Below are 22,767 nucleotides of genomic sequence, written 5' to 3'. Positions count from 1 at the left end.
CGCTACAGTGTACAGTAAGATGACGTCACATGAAGTCACATCGCCCTCCGTACAGCAAGATGACGCCCCTCCCAGAGTCACATGACCCTCCGTACAGTAAAATGACGTCCCTCCCAGAGTCCCATGACCGGCCATACAGTAAGACGTCACATGACCCTCCGTACAGTAATATGACGTCACATGACCCTCCGTACAGTAAGATGACGTCTCTCCAAGAGTCACATGACCCTCCGTACAGTAAGATGACGTCTCTCCCAGAGTCACATGACCGCCGTACAGTAGGTCCAACATGGCAGACGGAGAGCGGGTCCTCCGCGGTAACTAAAGCAACACTTCAAACCCGCCGACACACACATTAGAACAACACAAGACCGCAGCGATGAGGGAAAGGCTGAAGAAAAAGAAGGGCAGGACGTGGGCGGAAGCCGCTAAAACGGTACCGTGTTCTTATCCACCGCTTGTTATGGTTGTTTTCCCTCCGCTTGTACCACTGTGTTGATGGGTTCACGACCCGCCGCTGGTGCAGACCCACCGTGGACCTCACAGCCCCCCGGGGGTCTGGGCTGCGACCCGCCGTGGACCTCACAGCCCCCGGGGGTCTGCCATCAGGACCTTGAGGTTTACTGTAGAGCAGGGATCACTACGGACCGCGTTCTGTCTCCGACCCCCGCCAGAGAAATGCGTGCGTTGTTGCGCCCAGACGTGGTCTGTCCGTCTGTCTATCCGGCTGTCTGTGGCCGCCGAGGAAACCCGTCAAAGCGTCGCTGGTGCTGCTGCGGGGCTAGCTTGTTAGCTCCACGGCGACACTTCCACTGACCTAATGTTTACACGTCGCACAATAAACGGTCTGAACCCACCGCCTGGGCCGTGTTTGTTGTTCTTCTTCCCCGCTAGCTTAGCATGAGGCTAGTGGATGGGCGCCTACCTGCCGTCCGAGGAGCGTCTTGTTTTGCTAGCCTAGCCGCTAAGCTAACACGCACAACATGTAAACACTGAGGAGGATCAGCACTGTCGTGGTCTCCTGGTCTCCTTGTCTCTCCCTGTGTTTTCCTTGTCTCCTTGTCTCTCGCTGTGGTCTCCTTGTCCCCTCGTCTCTCCCTGTGGTCTCCTCGTCTCTACCTCTGGTCTCCTTGTCTCTTTTTCTCTCCCTGTGGTCTCCTCGTCTCTACCTCTGGTCTCCTTGTCTCTCCCTGTGGTCTCCTTGTCCCTCCCTGTGGTCTCCTCGTCTCTACCTCTGGTCTCCTTTTCTCTCCCTGTGGTCTCCTCGTCTCTACCTCCGGTCTCCTTGTCTCTCCCTGTGGTCTCCTTGTCTTACCTGTGTATCCTACCTGTGACTCCCACCTGTGAATCTTTGTGTTATTGACATTTTATTTGACAACTGTCACATTGTTAATTTTTTCATCATTCAACTATCTACATCTCCTTTACGTTAATATATAATTCTCTTTTAGCCTGTGTTAAAAGTGAGATAAAAGACAGAAACGAAATGTAAACAGTATCTTATTTAACAGGAATTCTTCAGAGGTTAAACTGTCCCCATGAATCACACTAGGGTGATCACCAAATAGGCTACTCAAAAGCATAACAGCTACTTATGAATATATAGTAAGCCACCTAAACTATATCTATTTCAGGGTTCCGCCAATATAGATGGATCATGTAATTTAAATCACATTGATCTTGCTCATAATATGAGCAGGCCATAACATAAAATAAAATCATATATGTGATCAGGTCAAACTAATACTATTACTTTGGTAATAGTATGTTAAAGAATAATTGTATCTTTCTATTATAGGTTCTGGAGAAGTATCCCAACACACCAATGAGCCATAAAGAGATCTTGCAGGTGATCCAAAGAGAGAGGCTTAAAGAAATAAGGTAAACAATAGAACCCTTAGTGCTGTTCATCAGTTTATAGGGCCGTGAGAGGCAGTGCAGGCGAGGGCATTACCCTGCTCCCCGCATCGTATGACATTCTCTCCATCACCCATTTTCTTTTGAGCACGGGTCATTATTTTAACTCAGGTCTTCTAATTGTTTTATTTCCTTTGTCGTTTCATTGTCACTGTTGTCATCCAGAAGGTAAGAAAAAGCTAGCCAACTCTCCCCCAAACAAATCATTGCCAAGTGATTTTGTTTGGTTATAGCTTCTGCTTGTTATTAACAATAACATTTGCTTTCTTCAGTGAGCATAATTACAGTGACTTAGCCCCTCAGACCTGCGTGAAACCCTAACCCACCTGTTGCATAACATCCTGACTCTGAGTCTACATTGCTTTGGCCCAGATTGTCTTCAGGCAATAAGATGAGTGATCGTGGTATTGAAATAGGCAGTAAAGTTCTGCATGAAACCTTTATTGTGATGGTCCCAGCAGGCTTTACGAATGTTAATGATCATTGATCAGTTCAGACAAGCTCTCTGACTTACTGACTCTGACAGTCTCTCTGTCTCTCTCTTTGTCTCTCTCTCAAACATACATTGTAGTTACTATCAGTGCTTTAACAAGCTTCAAAATGTCTTCCAACTAAACAAAATATGTGCATCGAGTTCCTTTGGAACTTAGATCAGCCTCAAACTAAACCTGTGCGTCTGGGAACGTCTTCCACCAAAGATACCAATTACAATTTCCCTGTAAACCCAGGTCATTTAACTCCTCAGCATGATAACTGAACCCCCACGACCCCCGTAACTCCTCTGTCCTCTCCTCTTCTCTTCCATCCCTCTCCTCTCCTCTCCCCTCCTCTCCTCTCCTCTCCCAGAATCTCCTCTCCTCTCCCAGAATCTCCTCTCCTCTCCCAGAATCTCCTCTCCTCTCCCCACTCTCCTCTCCTCTCCCTGAATCCTCTCTCCTCTCCTCTCCCTTACTCTCCCCCACTCTCCTCTCCTCTCCTCTCCTCTCCTCTCCTCTCCTCTCCTCTCCTCTCCTCTCCTCTCCTCTCCTCTCCTCTCCTCTCCTCTCCTCTCCTCTCCCCTCCCCTCCTCTCCTCCCCTCTCTCTCCTCTCCCCTCCGGTCTGTTTTACGTGGAACCAGATGGGTAATTTACATTTCTGTGCCGTGATCTAGTGGAACTTCGCCGCTGGCATGTCTGAACGCCATGCTCCATACCAACTCCCGGGGAGACGAGGGCATCTTCTACAAAGTTCCTGGCAGAATGGGCGTCTACACACTTAAGGTTAGTTTAAAGCAATATGCAGAACAAACTTCCCTTCCCTCACTCGGAAAAAAATCCACGTTTTGTTCAATAAGCCTGACCCGGCCCGTATCCTCATATGTCTGCGATCGACAACAATTAACAGCTAGAATTTTTTTTAATTGTTATTACCAATAATTATTTTCTAACCTTTGTTTCAGAGTAACGTTGACCTCAATGTGAGCGTATTGCTGCCAAGTACACAGTTTAGGAAAAAGACGACGCATAGGCTCGGCGTGAAGGCATGGATGGGGTGGTGGGGGGGGGGGCGATGGAAGGGTTGGATATAGGCCTGGTTGCTACGGAAACAGAGTGGGCGTGTGCACGTACTGAACGGAAACTGGACCGTAGTAAACTGCATATTGTCAACGACTGATGAGGGAACTACAAGTTCTTATTCTCTTCCCTCCGCAGCCTCTTCCTCGTTCTCCAAACGCACGTCTGTGACCAGAGACCCGCCGGTAATGAGCGCGATGTGTTTCTGATTCTAGAAGGAAGGCTCGGACGGGGTCAAGAAGCTGTCGGGGGAGGTGCACGAGGAGGACGAGGAGGAGGAGGAGGAGGACGGGTCTGAGGAGAGCAGTGAGGACCTCTCGGACTCGCCCAGCAGTGAGAACAGCAGCAAGGTGCTGAGCCAGGAGTGCGACGGCGGCAGGTGGCGACGCAGAGGTACGACCGCCCCCAGACCCTGACAGGGCGACCCACCCCCAGGAGAGGCTAGGGCTTAGGGCTTCGACTCCCAGCCCAGTGGTTCTGGGTTCTGACCCCAATGCCTAGTGTCCTCGAGCAAGATGCAAACCCCTACCTGCGTCTCAGTCACATGTATCTGAAATCAATGGAAGTCGACCGGGGGCTCTGTCAGCTAAATGACTCATTAATATACAAAAGGACTCACAGTCTTTAAGGAGGACATTCAGTCACCAGTTCTAATTGAACCGTTTACAAGGTCGCATTAGTGATCTGTTCAGAGGAAATCCTGAGATGATTTATTTGTTATTGGAGAGCTAGAAAAATCCTGATGCTTTCACAAAGCACCCCCCGTGGGATCGAATGACGGCTGTGTTCTGTTCCCGTGGGAGTGACCTGCTTTACTGGGCTGTTGTGTCATGTTGCATATGTACAACACAAAAAAAAACAGAATCAAATTCATAAATCACTTGTCACGACACGTTTCGCCAGGTGTTATGCTCGCACAGCCGTGTTGCTTGGCCTCAATACCAGACCAACCCTTGTAATTGTTACATGGTTAGTCGACAGAAGAGTTCCCCCCCGGGCTGTGTGTGAAGATAACCTGTGTGTCTACTGGGAGCCTCATACCTGGTGGCGTTCTTCACCGGCGGTGAAACCAGATCTTCCTCACCAACCAAACTGATGCTTGGCTTTAATCCTCGTCACATCATTGTGCTCAGAGTCCGTCGTCCACTGAGTTCTTAATTCCGCTTGTTTGACTTGAAGCTGACATGCAGACTGTTGGAACAGGAAGAGTGTGACCAGCAACCACTTCCTCATAACGAGTGTGAAACCGTGTGACGAAGCAGCCAGCGCCACACGATCAGCCCTGCCTGCAGCAGAGATCAGCGAGGCTCTCCGCCGACGTGGTTTGTGTTGGCTCGTCCTCCACAACTTTAGTTTAAATGAACAAACAGTGTCGACCAGCAGAGAGAGGCCAATGCAGGAGGAAGGACAGAGGAAAGCCTAAAGACACCTTTGGCGGCGCCACGATGTGTGAGTAGGGTCTCAGTCGTATAGGAAGTGGACTCGCTGTCCGCAGGCCTTTCAGTCCACCGTAATGTAATCTACGGATTTGTGCGAGGATGGGGGTTTTTTGGTTCCCTCAAAACAAAGGCCGGGTGGCGCTGTGCGGAGGCCCTCAGCGTGGGCGTCCCCGGACCGTGTTCATGTACTCATCTGCTTGTTGTTGGTTTGATGTTTTTCAGTTCCTACCAAGCTGGAGCCGCTGCCGCCCTCCTCCCCCCAGCCCCGCTGCTCCTCCCCTCTGGTCCCCGCCGCCAAACTCATCTCCCCCTCGCAGAAACACGGCAAGAAGGCTCTGAAGCAGGTAGGCCCCCGCACGGAGGGAAGCTCTGGGGCTCATCTGGAGGGTTCTGACGTCCAGTGGGACGCCTGGCCCTCAGGCTGCTGTCAGTGCTGACATGGAACAGTGCAACCACAATACTACTACACACGCATGCACGCACATATACACACGCACGGCACCACCGTGGGAGAGAGTCCTGACCGCACCCCCCAACACTCGACCAAGCGCCCTGGCTTCATGAACACACTCTCCTGCGCTGCTGCACCACTGCTGTCGGTCTTGGCTTCCCTCGGCCTCCAACGAGGCAGCTTGTCAGGCCTCTCTTTGTTTAACGTGTCGTTGCTAGTTATGGTTCAAGTGGAAAATAACGAGGGAGCAGAAGAGGGGGGGGGACCGCCCTGTTTTTATTCGGCCGCCCGACGCCATTTGTGTCTTAATCACATTTCACTTGATTGCACGGATCCTAATTCACTCCATCTGTGTGGCGGTGGGATTCAATGCCTCGTAAGACCAATTTAATTATTTTTATAAGGCCGCAAAAACACATGGTTACATGGCAGTTTGGAGAGAGAGAGAGAGAGAGAGAGAGAGAGAGAGAGAGAGAGAGAGAGAGAGAGAGAGAGAGAGAGAGAGAGAGAGGGAGAGAGGGAGAGAGAGAGAGAGAGAGAGAGAGAGAGGGAGAGGGGGAGAGGGGGAGAGAGGGAGAGAGAGAGAGAGAGAGAGAAGCAGAGAGAGAAGCAGAGAGAGAGAGAGAGCATTGGAAGTTCTTATATGAATCTAACATTTAATTGCTGAACGGAAACGTTTTTCGACTTCTTCTGGAACGGTTCCTTGATGATCGTCCCATTATTGTTCAGTTTCCAAGGTGATCCATCGAGGTTCCCACCACAGACGCGTACTACACCAGGGAGAGCGTGACGGCCTTATGTAACGCGCTCCTCTTTGCAACAGGAGGGCTACTTGAGAAAGAAAACATGTTCTTCTTTACTCCATCATGGAGGATTCTGGCTGGTGGGCGTGTGCGAGTGGGCGGGCCCATACGTGTGTGATGGTGTTGCTGTATCTGTGGTTGTTGTTGTTTGTTGAACTATTTCTCTGCCCGGTCAGGCCCTGAAGCAGCAGAGGAGCCAGCGGCGCCAGGGGGGCGTGGCCTCCAGCCAGCGGCGCCAGGGGGGCGTGGCCTCTGGCCAGCGACTCATCCTGAAGACGGTCAAAGACACGGCCGACAACATCTCCCCCCAGACCGGTGAGTCCCTGATCAACCTGCACCTCGTCCTACCGGACTCTGCTACCTTCAACCATTCTGACAGCTCGGCTGGTCGGCTAGCTGAAGATATGAGAGGGGCGAGCGGAGAGAGAGAGAGAGCGCGTACCATTAAGGCTTAGTCCTGACCGCAGCGACCAGGGTTAGATTACCGCCCCTGTTCCTCTGCTGCATGTCCTCCCTCTCTCTCCCAGACCGTCCTGTCCTTCTGACTCTACCGTATCGTTTATTATGCATGCTAAATAACCCCAATACTCTGAGATCTTTGTATGAGGTGAGGTGGGCAGCGGAGCCTCTCCTAACAGATATGAGGGGTCCCCATCAGGGCTCTCACGTCGTGTCCTCCCCCTCCGTCCACAGACCTGTGTCTCGGCCCAGGACCCAGGACCATGGCGCAGAGAGGCAGCCGGCTGAGCCCACGTGAGTGAACCTGTCAGGAGAGCGCCTCAAAGGGCCTGGGTTCAAACCCCAATGTGTGCTGGAGTCCTCCTTGGGCCAGACAGCCCAGCCCCCCACCTGCTGACTGACTGAACTAACACACAACACTGAGGAGACACGTCCACCTCCTGTGCAGCACAGCGTCGTATTCTCCCAGCCCAGACCCGTCCGTGTGTTTGTTTTGCATCCCAGGGCAACTCAAGCGCACCAAGTGTGAAATAGATGTGGAGACGCCCGACTCCATTCTGGTGAACACCAACCTGAGGGCCATCATCAACAAGCACACCCTGTCCGTGCTACCCCCCTCCTGCCAGCAGAGGCTGCTCAAGCTGCTGCCTACGGTCGACCAGCAGGTGGGGCTATTGAGCCAGGCGCAAAGGACACCAGGATAAAAAGAAGGATTCACAGAGAAAAAGGATTTGGATGGATTGGTGGATGGCCTCACTTTACTGTTGATCCATAAACAATAATCCACAGTCTTTTTCAAGAAATGGTTCCGTAAACAATAGCCTGTATATAATTATCCAAGAAGTAATTAAACACTGGTATCGAAAAACGTAATTTTAATTTTGTTTTGGAGTGATGCCGCTGGCGATCGGCCCGACGATGGTGACCATGACAACCAGCCTTCTTCCCTCCCCAGGCGTGTCTGGACGGCCTCCTGAAGGTCACCGGCTCGGCACTCAACAACGAGTTCTTCGCCTCGGCGGCCCAGTCCTGGAAGGAGCGTCTGTCTGAAGGTGGGTCCCCGTTAACCCCACTGAGGGTGGTCCCCGTTAACCACACTGAGGGTGGTCCCCCTTAACCACACTGAGGGTGGTCCCCGTTAACCACACTGAGGGTGGTCCCCCTTAACCACACTGAGGGTGGTCCCCGTTAACCACACTGAGGGTGGTCCCCGTTAACCCCACTGAGGGTGGTCCCCCTTAACCACCACTGAGGGTGGTCCCCGTTAACCCCACTGAGGGTGGTCCCCGTTAACCACACTGAGGGTGGTCCCCCTTAACCACACTGAGGGTGGTCCCCGTTAACCACACTGAGGGTGGTCCCCGTTAACCACACTGAGGGTGGTCCCCCTTAACCACACTGAGGGTGGTCCCCCTTAACCACACTGAGGGTGGTCCCCTGGACCACACTGAGGGTGGTCCCCGTTAACCACACTGAGGGTGGTCCCCCTTAACCCCACTGAGGGTGGTCCCCGTTAACCACACTGAGGGTGGTCCCCCTTAACCACCACTGAGGGTGGTCCCCGTTAACCACACTGAGGGTGGTCCCCGTTAACCACACTGAGGGTGGTCCCCTGGACCACACTGAGGGTGGTCCCCGTTAACCACACTGAGGGTGGTCCCCCTTAACCCCACTGAGGGTGGTCCCCGTTAACCACACTGAGGGTGGTCCCCCTTAACCACCACTGAGGGTGGTCCCCCTTAACCACACTGAGGGTGGTCCCCCTTAACCATACTGTGGGTTGTCCCCTTTAACCACACTGAGGGTGTCCCCCTTAACCCCACTGAGGGTGGTCCCCGTTAACCACACTGAGGGTGGTCCCCCGTTAACCACACTGAGGGTGGTCCCCGTTAACCACACTGAGGGTGGTCCCCCGTTAACCACACTGAGGGTGGTCCCCGTTAACCCCACTGAGGGTGGTCCCCCTTAACCACACTGAGGGTGGTCCCCGTTAACCACACTGAGGGTGGTCCCCCGTTAACCACACTGAGGGTGGTCCCCCGTTAACCACACTGAGGGTGGTCCCCCGTTAACCACACTGAGGGTGGTCCCCGTTAACCACACTGAGGGTGGTCCCCGTTAACCACACTGAGGGTGGTCCCCCTTAACCCCACTGAGGGTGGTCCCCGTTAACCACACTGAGGGTGGTCCCCCTTAACCACCACTGAGGGTGGTCCCCGTTAACCACACTGAGGGTGGTCCCCGTTAACCACACTGAGGGTGGTCCCCTGGACCACACTGAGGGTGGTCCCCGTTAACCACACTGAGGGTGGTCCCCCTTAACCCCACTGAGGGTGGTCCCCGTTAACCACACTGAGGGTGGTCCCCCTTAACCACCACTGAGGGTGGTCCCCCTTAACCACACTGAGGGTGGTCCCCCTTAACCATACTGTGGGTTGTCCCCTTTAACCACACTGAGGGTGTCCCCCTTAACCCCACTGAGGGTGGTCCCCGTTAACCACACTGAGGGTGGTCCCCCTTAACCACACTGAGGGTGGTCCCCGTTAACCACCACTGAGGGTGGTCCCCGTTAACCCCACTGAGGGTGGTCCCCGTTAACCACACTGAGGGTGGTCCCCCTTAACCACACTGAGGGTGGTCCCCGTTAACCACACTGAGGGTGGTCCCCCTTAACCACACTGAGGGTGGTCCCCGTTAACCACACTGAGGGTGGTCCCCCTTAACCACACTGAGGGTGGTCCCCTGGACCACACTGAGGGTGGTCCCCGTTAACCACACTGAGGGTGGTCCCCCTTAACCCCACTGAGGGTGGTCCCCGTTAACCACACTGAGGGTGGTCCCCCTTAACCACCACTGAGGGTGGTCCCCGTTAACCACACTGAGGGTGGTCCCCGTTAACCACACTGAGGGTGGTCCCCGTTAACCACACTGAGGGTGGTCCCCCTTAACCCCACTGAGGGTGGTCCCCGTTAACCACACTGAGGGTGGTCCCCGTTAACCCCACTGAGGGTGGTCCCCGTTAACCACACTGAGGGTGGTCCCCTGGACCACACTGAGGGTGGTCCCCGTTAACCACACTGAGGGTGGTCCCCCTTAACCCCACTGAGGGTGGTCCCCGTTAACCACACTGAGGGTGGTCCCCCTTAACCACCACTGAGGGTGGTCCCCCTTAACCACACTGAGGGTGGTCCCCCTTAACCATACTGTGGGTGGTCCCCGCTAACCACACTGAGGGGGTCCCCCTTAACCCCACTGAGGGTGGTCCCCCTTAACCCCACTGAGGGTTGTCCCCTTTAACCACACTGAGGGTGTCCCCGTTAACCACACTGAGGGTGGTCCCCCGTTAACCACACTGAGGGTGGTCCCCGTTAACCACACTGAGGGTGGTCCCCCGTTAACCACACTGAGGGTGGTCCCCGTTAACCACACTGAGGGTGGTCCCCGTTAACCCCACTGAGGGTGGTCCCCCTTAACCACACTGAGGGTGGTCCCCGTTAACCACACTGAGGGTGGTCCCCCGTTAACCACACTGAGGGTGGTCCCCCGTTAACTACACTGAGGGTGGTCCCCCGTTAACCACACTGAGGGTGGTCCCCGTTAACCACACTGAGGGTGGTCCCCCGTTAACCACACTGAGGGTGGTCCCCCGTTAACCACACTGAGGGTGGTTCCTGATCTCTGGGAGGGTTCCTGATCTCTGGGGGGGGTTCCTGATCTCTGGGGGGGTTCCTGATCTCTGGGGTGGTTCCTGATCTCTGGGGGGGGTTCCTGATCTCTGGGGTGGTTCCTGATCTCTGGGGGGGGTTCCTGATCTCTGGGGTGGTTCCTGATCTCTGGGGTGGTTCCTGATCTCTGTTTCCAGGTGAGTTCACTCCCGAGCTGCAGCTCCGGATGAGGCAGGAGATTGAGAAGGAGAAGAAGGTGGAGCGTTGGAAGGAGGCCTTCTTTGAGAACTACTATGGAGAGAAGTAAGTTCTCCTACGCAGGGATTAGAAACATTCTCCGGCCTCCTGCCTACAAGTTCTCCAATGTGTTCCTTTATGCATTCATCTCTCCCTCTCCCTCCCACTCCCCCCTCTCCCCCCTCCCATCTCCCCCTCTCTCCCTCCTCTCCCTCCTCTCCCCCCTTCCCCCCTCTCCCCCCCTATTTCCCTCTCCCCCCTCTCCCCTCCTCTTCCCTCTCTCCCCCCTCCCCTCCTCCCCCCCTCTCCCCCCTCCCCCCCTTTCCCCCCTATCCTCTCCTCTCCCCCCCTCCCTCTCCCCTCCTCTCCCCCCCTCCCTCTCCCCCTCTCCCTCTCCTCCTCTCCCCCCTATCCCCCCTCTCCTCCTCTCCCCCCCCTCTCCTCCCTCTCCTCCCTCTCCCCCCTCTCCCCTCCTCTCCCCCCTCCTGCCGTGCAGCTCCGGGCTGAGCTACGAGGAGGCGCAGAGGGAGCTGATGGAGTCTGATCAGGACCGGCCGCCCTGCCCTCCTCTTCCTCCTCCTCCTCTTCCTCCTCCTCCTCTTCCTCCTCATCACCAGCGCTCCTCTGAAGGACCTGTGGCCGAAGCAGCTGAGCCCCGGGACCCCGAGGACAGAGCAGGGGGGGCCCGGGGCCCCGAGGACAGCAGTCCCTGTCCTGTCCCAACCAGACCCCCAGACCAGTCCCCCAGACCCCCGCTGGCCAGCAGACCGCCGCCCGTCATGTCGCCCATGCGGACGCGGCGGGCGCGTCACGCGGAGGACCGCCGCCTCAGCCGCTTGGCCCCTCCCTCGGCCCCGCCCGCGTCGCCGGGGGAGACGGCCGTACTGCCGGGTCCGAGGCCGGCAGAGGACGGTCTGAAGCCTCTTGTGGCGGAGCGGGCCCCGGGGGAGGGGCCAGAGGAGAGAGCGGCCGCCCCCGAGCCCCCCGACAAGAGCAGCCCCCGACCCCCCAGGGCCCCCCCAGAGGCGGCGGGGCACCCCGGTCAGCCCGCAGGGCCCCTCCGTACCAATCCCCCTGGGGCCCCAGAACCGGGGAAAAGGAAGTCCCCCAGTGAGCCAGAGGGGGAGAAGACCCCCGAGAAAAGACCCCGAACCTCCTCGCCCGCTCCAGCAGGCCCCGCCCCCTCTCCAGCAGGCCCCGCCCCCTCTCCAGCAGGCCCCGCCCCCTCTCCAGCAGGCCCCGCCCCCTCTCCAGCAGGCTCCTCCCCCTCTCCAGTAGCCTGCTCCACCTCTCCAGCAGGCCCCGCCCCCTCTCCAGCAGGCTCCTCCCCAGCAGGCCACGCCCCCTCTCCAGCAGGCCCCACCCCCTCTCCAGCAGGCCCCTCCCCCTCTCCCGCAGGCTCCTCCCCAACAGGCCCCGTCCCCTCTCCAGCAGGCCCCTCCCCCTCTCCCGCAGGCTCCTCCCCAACAGGCCCCGTCCCCTCTCCAGCAGGCCCCTCCCCCTCTACAGAAGGCCCCTCCTCCTCTCCAGCAGGCCACACCCCCTCTCCAGCAGGCCCCTCCCCCTCTCCAGCAGGCCCCACCCCCTCTCCAGCAGGCCCCTCCCCCTCTACAGAAGGCCCCTCCTCCTCTCCAGCAGGCCACACCCCCTCTCCAGCAGGCCCCACCCCCTCTCCAGCAGGCTCCTCCCCCTCTCCGAGGGCGTCGTCCACGGCGAGCCCCTCCAGGCCGTCTTCGATGGCGCACCAGAAGGTTCCGCCGCTCAAGGTGGGTCCTCAGCAGCAGGGAGCCCCCCAGGAGGTCTCCGGTCACCGGGGGGGGGTCCTCAGCAGCAGAAAGCCCCCCAGGAGGTCTCCGTTCACCGGGGGGGGGGGGGGGGGTCCTCAGCAGCAGGGAGCCCCCCAGGAGGTCTCCGTTCACCGGGGGGGGGGGGGGGGGGTCCTCAGCAGCAGAAAGCCCCCCAGGAGGTCTCCGTTCACCGGGGGGCGGGGGGGTCCTCAGCAGCAGAAAGCCCCCCAGGAGGTCTCCGTTCACTGGGGGGGGGGGGGGTCCTCAGCAGCAGGGAGCCCCCCAGGAGGTCTCCGTTCACCGGGGGGGGTCCTGCTGTCCAGCTAGGGTTTAACTCTCCGTCTGTTTGCGTCCGTTTCAGATTCCCGTGTCCCGGATCCTGCCTGTGCCCGTCTCCCCCGTCTCCCCCGTCTCCCCCGGCCCGGGGTCCCCCCGCCCCCCCCCGCCCCCCCTGGGCAGCCCGGGCCGTCCCGGGGCGCGCACGCTGGCTGACATCAAGGCCAAGGCCCAGCTGGCCCGGGCGCAGCGCTCGGCGGCGGCGGTGGCGGCGGCGGCGGCCTCAGGGGCGGGGCCGACGCCCGGGGGGGCGGGGCTTGGAGCCGGAGCGAGTGTTAGCGGTGAGAAAACCCCCAAAGCGCCCCCCCTCAGTCCACCCTCTCCCCATCCGGCCCCGCGGCCCACCCCGCCCGCCCCCCCCCACGGGACGGCCCTCCCCGGGGAGGTCCCGCCCCCCAGAGAGAGGGGTCCCGCGGCCCCGGGCCCCCACTGCCTCCAGAAGCCCCCCGAGGGGTCCCCACGGGGCAGGAAGGGGGCGGCGGAGCAGCCCGGCCCCTCCAGCGGCGTGGGGCCGCGGGTCAGCTCCTGCACCCCCGCCAACAACCCGCTGGTCACGCAGCTCCTCCAGGGGAAGGAGGTCCCCATCGAGCAGATCCTCCCCCGGCCCCACGCCGGGAGCAAGGGCAAGGCGTGGCACCCGGCGGGCCCCCCCCCCCGCCGGGGGGCCGTCCCCGATCAGCGTCTCCACGGCGACGCCCCCGACCGGGAGACGCAGGAGCAGATCCTGCAGGCGCTGATGCAGAGGAAGGCGTCCCAGCGGGGGGGGGCGGTGGGCGGGCAGCCCGGGGACGGCCTGCCGCGGCCCCGCTTCTCCGTGGGCTGCCTCCACAGGAGGACGCCGCGGCCGGCCATGACGGGGCACTACCTCCTCAACGTGGCCACGTACGGCCGCGGCCCCCAGAGCGGCCCGCGCCGGCCCCCCGCGGCCGGAGCCCCGCTGCGGGGGGCGGCGGACACACCGCAGGACGGGAAGGACGAGGACCTCCCGCCCCCGACGGCCGCCGCTAAGGAGGAGCAGCAGGGATGCTCCGTCGCCAGGCAACAGGAACCCACCGCCGCCCAGCACCGCGGAACGGCCAAGAGCGAGGCCGGCCGGCGAGGCTGCGGACCGCCGGGCCAGGAGGCCAGCGCCACACCGGCCCCGCCCGAGGCCGGAGTCGCGCCCGAGGCCGGAGCCGCTCCCGAGGCCGGAGCCGCGCCCGAGGCCGGAGCCGCGCCCGAGGCCGGAGTCCCGCCCGGGGCCGGAGCCGCGCCCGAGGCCGGAGCCGCGCCCGAGGCCGGAGCCCCGCTCGAGGCCGGAGCCGCGGCGCGCAGCCCCTGGTCTCGGGCGGACCAGAGGAGCCTCCAGCGCGGCGACGGCCCTCAGGGGAGCCCGGAGCCGCGCCCCACAGCCCCGGACCTCAGCCAGCGGCCGAGCGCCGCCCAGACGCAGCGGAGCCCCGCCCACCGGGACCAGGACGCGGCGCTGGGGTCGCCCTACGGCGGCACCGTCGGCGCGTCCCCCCCCCCGCCGTCGGAGCGGTCGGGCGGCGGGGGGGTCCACGGCAGCGTGATGTCGTTCTCGGTGACGGTCACCACCATCCCGCCCGGGGAGCCCTCGACGGAGCAGAGCTTCATGGAGGGGGGGGGCCTGGAGGAGGTGCAGTCCAGGTGCTACTGCCGCCTCAAGGCCATGATCATGTGCACGGGCTGCGGAGCCTTCTGTCACGACGACTGCATCGGGCCCTCCAAGCTGTGCGTCTCGTGCCTGGTGGTGCGCTGAGCCCGCAGTCTTCATCGTCGGCCCCTTCCTCCTCCTCATCGGTCGATACGCGTTCCTTCGGTTTGCTTCCAGTCGAGAGTTGGTTGGAGAAACGGAGACGTCCTTTGAAACGGATCGGGCCCCAGTGAGCGCCCTGGGGCCCCAGTGAGCGCCCTGGGGGCCCAGTGAGCGCCCTGGGGCCCGTAGGAGGCTCGGCGATGGCCCTGGAGGGCCCGCTGTGTGGCAGAGGCGGCCCGGTGGGGCTGCGGCCGCCCTTTGGTTCAATCAGCAGATCTGGGAGGAATATGTCACCTGAGTGCAATCTGGCAATGTTTGCACTTGGCTAGGGTTAGTGTGGTATATATATATTTTTAAAGAGACATAAGTATAGTTTTTAAAAGAGAACAAGGAGGGAAAATATAATATTCTTGTTATTTTTGTAGAATACAATGACGTTATGTGTGGTAGACAAACACTTTTTATCGTGCGGCCTGAATGGATTGAAAAAAAGGGCAAACATAATGGTTCATAGTAGACGACCAGGCAGGGAATGAGAACTCTCCCAATCTGTTTTAGAGAACAGCACTGTACGCCGCGTGCAGTAAATATAGCACTCCGATTTTACAAAAACAGATATATAGCAGCTATACTTCGATACTTCCTCAAATCTATAACATCATTTTTTTCAACGATACTTTTAACAAAAGGAGAAATCAAAAACACGCACCCCCATTACACCCCCATTACACCCCCATTACACCCAGCCCCCTTCGCACTTAACCTTATTTCTTAGAAACAGTTACAGGAAGCAACAGTTCCTCACAATGCATTGAGTCGAGAAACACAATCACAACAGCTGCGCCTTCGATGTACAGCGCGTCACTCTGAGCTGGGGTCCAGCAGCTGTTCTGGGGGTCCACAGGAGCAAAGACGCCCAGCAGAAGAGCCACTCTGGTTGGTTCTTCAATTTGTCTCCGAGGTCACAGACAGGCTTGTAAATATCGTTCCCCACAATGCATCGCTTCTCATTGCTTCTCAATTTTTATTTATTTTTTTAACGGAGAGAGAGTTCTAGCTGGGAGGGACAGTTTAAACACTCACTGTACGGAGAGAAAATCAATGGGTTTATTGTCTTTTTACTTTTGCACTGTAAATATTTGCCGATTTATATTCCTAACGTTGTAATACTCCTGTAGTACACCTTGCTTCGTATATGCCAGGTTTTATGACTGAATTTATGAATGACTGAGTGCTGTGGAGAAAGAGAGAGAGAGAGGCCGTATCATAGAGTGAACGTAACAAGGAAGAGGTACTCAAAGACCCGCTTCAAATACACTTTAAAGGAAGGCAATTCATTTTAGAGGCATTTTGGTCAAAGCTGCTGAAATTGTCTACATCCCAACAATAAATCAGTTGTCCCGTTAAAAGATACAAAAATCCAAAAAGCTTGTACAATCATTTCTTAATAACACCCATCAAATATTCTGGGCAACACGCCATTATTGGCAAAATAATTTGTTATGGAAGCAGGTGTGTGTGTGTGTGTGTGTGTGTTTACGCGTCTTAATTGAAAAATAATATATGTTCTATTTTTCAGTAGTTCGAGGTACGAAGCAGATGATTAAACATATATTACTTCCATGGTAACATGCCAAAGTCACCTTAAGAAAACACGATTAGAGCTTGTTTTCAACCTCTCACTAGCTAAACAAAGTTAATATATTTTAATTAATATATTTGGATAGAAAATCTATTTGCTTTTTTTTTATTCACAGGGTATGTACTATATATGAATATCAGCTGTTGGTTATTCCTGGGATGTCGGTCTTGTGGACAAACCACCATGAAGAGAGCAACTGTTTTTGCTTTTTCAAATTGCCCAGGTATATATTATATATCTATTAGTGCTGTCAAGCGATTAAAATATTTAATCACGATTAATCGCATTAATGCCATAGTTAACTCGCGATTAATCGCAATTCTTTTTTCTATGCTAAATATCCCTTGATTTTTTTGTCACATTAATTGTTCTCATTTTAATGCTCTTATCAACATGGAGAAGTGCATCGGCTTGCCTTGTGCAAATGGTTTTTTATTGATAACAACATTGTCATATACTGATCAAAACAGGACGATACAAAAAAAAGCCTATAGTGCGATTAAAGGATGAACATACAAACATACTGCCTTGAACATAGCAGTCAGGCTACTGCTTCTTTGTTTTGAGCCAAAGAAAAAAAAACAAAGGTTTGCGCCGTTAATAACGCGTTTAACTGACAGGCTGACAGCACTAATATCTATATATTATATATCTATGCCGCAGGACCTGTTTTTCTATATCATTTTCTCTGCCATAGAGAAGTTGTCTGACGTTTGTATTGAGTGCTCTATGTTCTGGCTGCATCATTGATACAATATGGAGGAATTACCTTGTAAAAAACAAATATATGTTTATATTAAACCCTTTTGAGCCCCTCTTGAGCTGAGCACATTCATCAGGTCAATTTCACTCCATTTTGATATTAAGAGAGACTCTGAGATCTGTTAAAATTATATTTAGCTATCTTATACAATCCCATCTCGTTTCAATATATCAATAGTAGTTCAATTAATGTTTGGAACCACATTGATAACAATTATTATTTGGACTCCCAAACTGTCTGGGCATATAGTTAGCCAAACATCGTTGGGACTTTTATTTTGATAGCAGATAATGTACCACGTATGTGCTCAGTAGTTCATTGATCTATAAATAAGAGAAAATAAATGAGAACAGCAGCATCTTAAGGCAGCTGAGACCTTCAACTTTGTGGAGCATAGAAATTTAAATTAGACAATATGCCGTTGCCTTTCCCTTCATTGTTTCTTTGTGTGTGTGTGTGTGTGTGTGTGTGTGTGTCTGTGTGTCTGTCTGTCTGTCTGTCTGTCTGTCTGTGTGTCTGTCTGTCTGTCTGTCTGTCTGTGTGGGTGTAAGTGTGTGTAAAACTGGTCAATTGAAGTTTTGTGGTAAGAAACATTTTGGCAAAATTGTTTTTGTAAAATATCATAAGATTATAAGTTGATTTCTGTCCATAATCATTTCTGCTGTTGATGGACTGTTTTAAAGTTTCAATTTAAAACACAGGTGAATGTAATATAGTAATCAGCACTTGTAAACAAAGTGTATTTTATCAAAATATATAGACTTTTATGAATAAATAACACAAACACCACTCTGGGACCCATTTCTATTGTCTATTTGATCATGAGAAACAGGACTTAGATAAATGAAATGTAATGTGAACTAATGATCAATGTTTGTGTTGTTTATGTTCAGTGTACCTTGTATGTATTATGTTGATCAGAAGTATTATCGGAAGTCTAGCAAGTGTGATAGGTCATCACCCAAGGTTTGCAGAGGGAGCGTGGTATCGATCTGCAATACACTCGTCACACTGTCCTTAAAGGCACCCAGTGCAACTTTCGAGGCTTAAAAATAAACATTCAATTTCTAGTCTTTTTTACACGTAGTAAGTTTCAATAACTCCATACCATTACATACCGACATTCAAGCAGCAAAGATGAGACGTCGTTGTGTGGTGAGAACTGATACAAAATCGATAACAACAACAATGCCGCCATTTTCTTTATTTTTTGTAACCTACAATAAATAAAGCAGGCTTCCAGTCAATGGAAAAATGGCTTCTCCCCACCGGCGATTGTTGTTGTTTACGATTTTCTATCAGTTCTCACCACACAACGACGTCTCATCTTTGCTCCTTGAATGTCGATATGTAATGGTATGGAGTTATTGAAACTTACTACGTGTAAAAAAAGACTAGAAATTGAATGTTTATTTTTCATTGAATGTTTACATAAAGTTGCACTGGGTGCCTTTAAAGGTTGGGTATGGGATTTGCGAAACGCCAGCAGATATTGAAAATACACAACTCAAATGGCCCTACCCCCTCTCCTTCAACGCTGACTCTGGCCCCGTCCACACGAAGCCGAAACGGGCGAAACCGTTACGGTTTCGATCTATCCGGTTTCGAAGTATCTCCGTAAAGACGAAGCCAAGCGAAACCGGATAGATCTGTAGAAACGCTGTAGTAAACATTCCAGGCCCATAAGGGGCGCTGCTTCTGGTACACAAATCCAGAAGAAGAAGAGGCGAGCATGCGCATAAAGGCTGCCCCCCGAACCACTAACAACACAAACAAACAGCTCTTCTACGATGGCGAACTAGATTCTCAATAAATAATGGCTTAGCAACCCAACAAGGGACATGATATGCTGCAGAACGATTACAAGCTTGTAGTCCGCCATCATCTTTTTTGTTGTGATTTCTGAGACTCCGCGGGCTTAAGAGCCATTGGCTAGGAGGTCGAGGGGTGGGGCGATGATGTCATGGTTTGCGGTTTCAGTCGGTTTCAGGCGTCCACACGAAACCAAAACGAAACCGGATAGATTTGAAACCACCTCCGAGGGTGGTTTCAGAAGTTTGCGGTTTCGGTCAGCGGATTCGCCGGCTTCGTGTGGACGGAAGGCCGAACCGTACAAGACCTTTGCGGTTTCGCCATGAAATCGGCTTCGTGTGGACGGGGCCTCTGACTCCACCCATTCCAAGTACATGGACGCGCAAGCATGCACGAGCGTGAACACAGATGCGTGAGAGCGAGCCATTAGCTAGTTAGCTAGCTCCAGTAGCTACCGCAGGTTAACAACAAACAGAAGCTTGCTCTGGGTCACGAGCTTTGAGTACGTGCACGAAGGGGTTACGCGCGTTTGATTGACGTACTTACTGTAAAATGCCACTCGGTAGTTCTGGAAATCATTGGCTGGAGTTTTTCGAGCCCTGCCCGTTCCACAGATGATTGACTTGTTTAATTTTCATGCCAGTACCTCTAACTCAGTGGCTGTAAGTGGGTTATGATAAGGATTTCAACTAATTTTGCAAAAATGGCCAAAAAAGAGAATTCCATACCCAACCTTTAATTGTGTCAGCACAATGTAACCCCAGACATTACACACTCCCTAGTTCAATGTAAGAATAGGTTTATTGGTAGTGATTAACTAGTCCAATACACACGTTCAACATCTGCTCAGCCATTCCAGTGGACAAATCTGTTGTACTGTTTAATTTTTGGCCTTGAACCAGTGGTTCTCTTTCTGTATATTCAAAACCACATGTGAATGTAGGTCAAACTTTATTTTTGCAGAACAATTAAAAAACCTTATTGAAACAGGAAAAGCTTCGGGAAAGGCCGGCCTAACCAAGACCATAAAGCGACGTGCGTCACTGCTGGACCTCTGAGATGTCCCAGGTGAAGTTCAGCTGCAGGTCCTTCATTCTTTCGTTGTAGACTCTGTCGAAGCGCTCACTCTGTGCCACTGTCAGGGCGTTCTTCCAGTCACCGATGGTCCCTGACACGGAAACATAAAAGAAATGGGTTACCGAAGTGTCACCTTTAATGCAAACAATGTCAAGCTTTTTTTGTGTGTGAATCAAGATTTCGATTGTAGTCACAAATATGCTCCTTTGAATTACCGCATTTGACCCTGCATAGAGCGCTGGTGGTACTAATGCCAGTTTCGTCAAACTGACATGATCCATGCACTTATCCATGGTCCAGCAGTCCTATTTTCTCGTTATCGTCTTTTGTTTCTAATGTAATAAAAAAATGCTAAATGCCCAACTAGACTATCACGTATGATCGCTGCGTGGACGCCAGTGACTTCTGGGTCTCGATCCTCATCGATCCAAGGCCTCAATGTTCTGAAGAGACACTGCCACCATAGTATCAGGGGAGCCTGATACTTCATAGCATAAATACCAGCTCTCTAACGGTTCTATTTAACCGCAGTGAAAGCAATGAGGACCTGTTGTTGACACAGCAGGCTACCGTTACCTTTCCTCAGGAAGGCACCCTGGCTCTTATCCTTGACGTCGTCGGGTAGGAACTCATAGTTGGCCTTGTCATCTTGTTTCATGTTGTTGAAGGTCACCCTCTTGATGATGGAGTCAATGGCGGCGTCAGAAAGATTCTTGCCGACAAACTCACAAATACGCACGACCACAGACCTCAGGTCCTAAGCACAGAGAGCAGGTCGTTAGAGGAGAGCTAGAATACGGATGTGTTGTTGGGCTTGTGGCACAGAGGGATCACCTTGATCATGTCTTCATAGCGGAGGAACAGGATGTTGTACTGGTCCTGGTTGGCGTGCCATCCTTTAACATGGTCAAACCAACAGCCGCCAATCACTGGTCCATGACAAATGAAACAGACAAGATGGGACGGAAAGAAAAAGACAAGTTCAACAGATAAGAAAATCTACAGGGTCACTTCCTCCAGTCTACCCCTGTCGGTGTGAGTCACTCACTCCTTCCACTGATGAAGTTGTCGAGCATCTCGTTGAAGTGTTCTGCGTCCTCCAGCTTCTTCATGAACTTTGTAAAGTGAAAGTAGGACACCATTGCATCTTTTGGATTCCTGGAAACATAAATGACCTGAAGAGGGAGGGAATGACCCTGGATTGGTGAGTGCAGCCTTTGTGGGGGTCCATGTAGTTCCTGAGCTCTTGTCTGAACCCTGACCTATACCATGGCTGTAGCTGGGTGTGTGGGCCGTGCACACGCAGCCTTCTCACTGACCTTGGCCTTCTTCTTGAGCAGCCCCCTCGGCATCAGCGGCTCCTGCAGGTGGGAGCAGAAGAGGCGTGGCGAGCGGCGCGTGGCGTAGCTCGCCCACTCCTTCATCGGGTACTCCAGCCAGGGCATCCTCTCAAAGGTGACGGTGTCCTTCAGCTCGGGGAAGTCCTCCTCAAAGATCAGGGTGATGATTCTCTGGGTCCATACGGTCCCTAGGAAGAGTTCATCTCAGTCAATTATGGAAGTTGCGTAAAATGTCTCATGGTCTGAGCCCTGTCATAAAGTATTAACCACCAAATAATTCATTGGTGTTTGCTATTGTGGTATTACCACAATACATAGAATGACGCCAGAAGTGTGCTCTACTTTCATTATGCAGACCATCTGCAATATGAACATTAGCTGTTTGTTGTACAGAGGCTGAATCATCCTAAGAAAACCATCTCGAAAGTGAAAAAAACAAGAAAAAAGCCTTTTCTACATCCACCACTATTGCAGCAACTCGCCTTCAACCACACGTGTCGCAATGCACGCCTGATGTTAGCTTGAAGATGTATTTTGTCTGTCTTATCTTATGGAATCTATTTGACAGGCCTATAGCAATGACCTTTAGTTACCTTCCTTGGTAAGTTGGGGGAAATGTCTCCCTCTTTTAACCCAATGCATTTCATTTGTTGTAAAGGATCGAATGATTGTGGGTGGTTGGTCCAACGACCACGCGTCCCGTCCGCGTCAGGGGTTTATTTGTTTAAAGGTGTAAATTTGCAATGTTTGCTTTCTTGTTCCGAAAAGACTATAGGCCTACTGCCTTTCTATAAGGTATGGGGAGAATATAACGAAATGTCGACAAAAGGTAGGTCCTATTCTCAACAATAAAGAAATATAAAAATGTACATTAGATATGTTGCATCATTGGTCAATGACATTGCCTCATATTAACATGAGGATCCCACCGAACCATTAGAATAGTGTCAATACTCAAATATTGATCCCAATCTCCTCTGCCTTCACAGAACCTCTGATCACTCAGCTTTGTTTCCTGAAAACTCTTAAGAGACTTTTTTGCAGAGATTTACTGTTTGTGAAATAGTAAAACATCCTATCACTGCACAAAAGTATAGCTAATACACTCACCCGATTTGGGGAAGGTAACGAGGTAAACGTCGTCATCTCTGACTTCAAAATGTTGCAAATCGTCAATATATTCCGTCGTTAGGTTAGTGGTGTCGTCCACTGGAAAAACAGCCCCTTTGTATGCGAACAGAGTATCACCGAGTAGTTTGTATTCTTGTTGAGCCATTGCTTTGTTGAATGCAAACAAATGATTCCAAATTCTGTGCAGTGAGTTGGAGGAGAAACATTGAAATATGACACTGTGGTAGAGGCAAAGGCATATGTTATCTGAGTAGAGTTATGAGTTGACTCTTATCGATACCTTTGTTCGGTTCAAAGTGTCATGTAACATAGTGTTATGGGTGCCCCTCAGTGTTGATATTATCCAATCAGAACTTAACATGAAGTTTGTTTTAATGTTACCCCTGATGCCACATTGTAAGGAAGCTGTTAAATTTCCCTATTATAATTAAATCCTCTAAATACAAAAGATATGTTGGTCATAGGACGGATCATCTTCACTAGGCTATAGTAATCGTCCAAGTTCCCCCTCAGACCTGATACAGTAACTTTGGTTTACATTTGAAGAAGCATACGTAACTTTCTCATTGTACTCACAGCAAACACAGAGAAAAAG

The 22,767-nt window shown here is 53.2% G+C and overlaps 2 protein-coding genes and 1 long non-coding RNA gene across 3 annotated transcripts; 2 read left to right on the top strand and 1 right to left on the bottom strand.

Moving 5' to 3' along the window:
- Window positions 1-83: 83 nt before the first annotated feature.
- asxl2 (ASXL transcriptional regulator 2) lies at window positions 84-17,601 on the top strand. The gene is made up of 12 exons (XM_060051283.1): window positions 84-436; window positions 1,799-1,881; window positions 3,069-3,177; window positions 3,687-3,864; window positions 5,133-5,254; window positions 6,341-6,479; window positions 6,858-6,917; window positions 7,128-7,288; window positions 7,579-7,675; window positions 10,486-10,591; window positions 11,022-12,291; window positions 12,674-17,601. Exons 1-12 carry the CDS (start codon window positions 380-382, stop codon window positions 14,408-14,410), a joined length of 4,119 nt encoding a protein of 1,372 aa, XP_059907266.1. The 5' UTR covers window positions 84-379; the 3' UTR covers window positions 14,411-17,601.
- A 1,805-nt stretch (window positions 17,602-19,406) lies between these two features.
- Window positions 19,407-22,685, bottom strand: LOC132458314 (amine sulfotransferase-like). Its single transcript, XM_060052909.1, has 6 exons — window positions 22,152-22,685; window positions 21,021-21,229; window positions 20,750-20,876; window positions 20,536-20,630; window positions 20,278-20,458; window positions 19,407-19,792 (listed from the first exon to the last, which is right to left on the bottom strand). Exons 1-6 carry the CDS (start codon window positions 22,315-22,317, stop codon window positions 19,665-19,667), a joined length of 906 nt encoding a protein of 301 aa, XP_059908892.1. The 5' UTR covers window positions 22,318-22,685; the 3' UTR covers window positions 19,407-19,664.
- On the top strand, window positions 21,226-22,383 carry LOC132458317 (uncharacterized). Its single transcript, XR_009525887.1, has 2 exons — window positions 21,226-21,870; window positions 22,031-22,383. It is a non-coding gene; the product is annotated as an uncharacterized LOC132458317 (long non-coding RNA).
- Window positions 22,686-22,767: the final 82 nt, after the last annotated feature.

The sequence above is a fragment of the Gadus macrocephalus genome, chromosome 5, assembly GCF_031168955.1.
Source record: "Gadus macrocephalus chromosome 5, ASM3116895v1".
Classification (NCBI taxonomy): domain Eukaryota; kingdom Metazoa; phylum Chordata; class Actinopteri; order Gadiformes; family Gadidae; genus Gadus; species Gadus macrocephalus.
This window is presented reverse-complemented; position numbering and strand designations above follow the sequence as displayed.

Coding starts and splice junctions, on each gene's coding strand:
- LOC132458314 (XM_060052909.1), bottom strand. CDS start 22,317: ATGGCTCAACAAGAATACAAACTACTCGGTGATACTCTGTTCGCATAC. Junction 20,877..21,020: donor TGCTCAAGAAGAAGGCCAAG/GTCAGTGAGAAG, acceptor CTCCCTCTTCAG/GTCATTTATGTTTCCAGGAA. Junction 19,793..20,277: donor GGGTGCCTTCCTGAGGAAAG/GTAACGGTAGCC, acceptor TTTCCGTGTCAG/GGACCATCGGTGACTGGAAG.
- asxl2 (XM_060051283.1), top strand. CDS start 380: ATGAGGGAAAGGCTGAAGAAAAAGAAGGGCAGGACGTGGGCGGAAGCC. Junction 437..1,798: donor GGGCGGAAGCCGCTAAAACG/GTACCGTGTTCT, acceptor TTTCTATTATAG/GTTCTGGAGAAGTATCCCAA. Junction 5,255..6,340: donor GCAAGAAGGCTCTGAAGCAG/GTAGGCCCCCGC, acceptor CTGCCCGGTCAG/GCCCTGAAGCAGCAGAGGAG.